The following is a 439-nucleotide window of genomic DNA, read 5'->3' on the forward strand; positions in this document are numbered from 1 at the left end:
CTTCCTTGCCCCATGTCTCATTTGGGGAGGTGGGGAGTCGGTGGGGAACACAGGGCAGAGCTCTGCCCAGTGTCCCTGTCTGCAGCACCCTCCTCTCCTCGGGCATCCCAGGAGGAGTATGAGCTCTCCCCAGACGAGAAGAGGAAGCAGATGGGAGAGGAGATCATCCATAGGTTCCTGAGGCAGGAGGTGAGTCCCAGGGAGGATTTCCTCCCACCAGGATGAGGTGAGGATGGGATGGGATCACGGGTGGGTTGCAGGAACAATGCATCTGGGGCATGGGTGTGATCCCTCTGCTCCCCTGGGCAGTCCCTGGATTTCCTACCCAAGGTGGGCCAACCCCACGCCAGTCAGTGCCTGCAGGACCTGCAGAAGAGCCCCTGCAAGGACCTGTTCAGCAGCTGCCTGCGGTGAGTGCCCAGCCCAAGGCAGGGGGTGC

General features: G+C 62.0%; 1 protein-coding gene across 1 annotated transcript in view; it reads left to right on the plus strand.

The window, feature by feature from the left end:
- LOC103797371 (G protein-coupled receptor kinase 5-like) overlaps positions 1-439 on the plus strand; it is a gene marked incomplete at both ends in the record, with an annotated part of 2,856 nt that overhangs the window by 734 nt on the left and 1,683 nt on the right. The window contains 2 exon segments of the mRNA XM_009069591.1: positions 112-189; positions 310-436. Of these exon segments, the coding sequence (XP_009067839.1) occupies positions 112-189; positions 310-436 (205 nt within the window).

Source organism: Acanthisitta chloris, unplaced genomic scaffold (assembly GCF_000695815.1).
Source record: "Acanthisitta chloris isolate BGI_N310 unplaced genomic scaffold, ASM69581v1 scaffold41320, whole genome shotgun sequence".
Taxonomy (NCBI): domain Eukaryota; kingdom Metazoa; phylum Chordata; class Aves; order Passeriformes; family Acanthisittidae; genus Acanthisitta; species Acanthisitta chloris.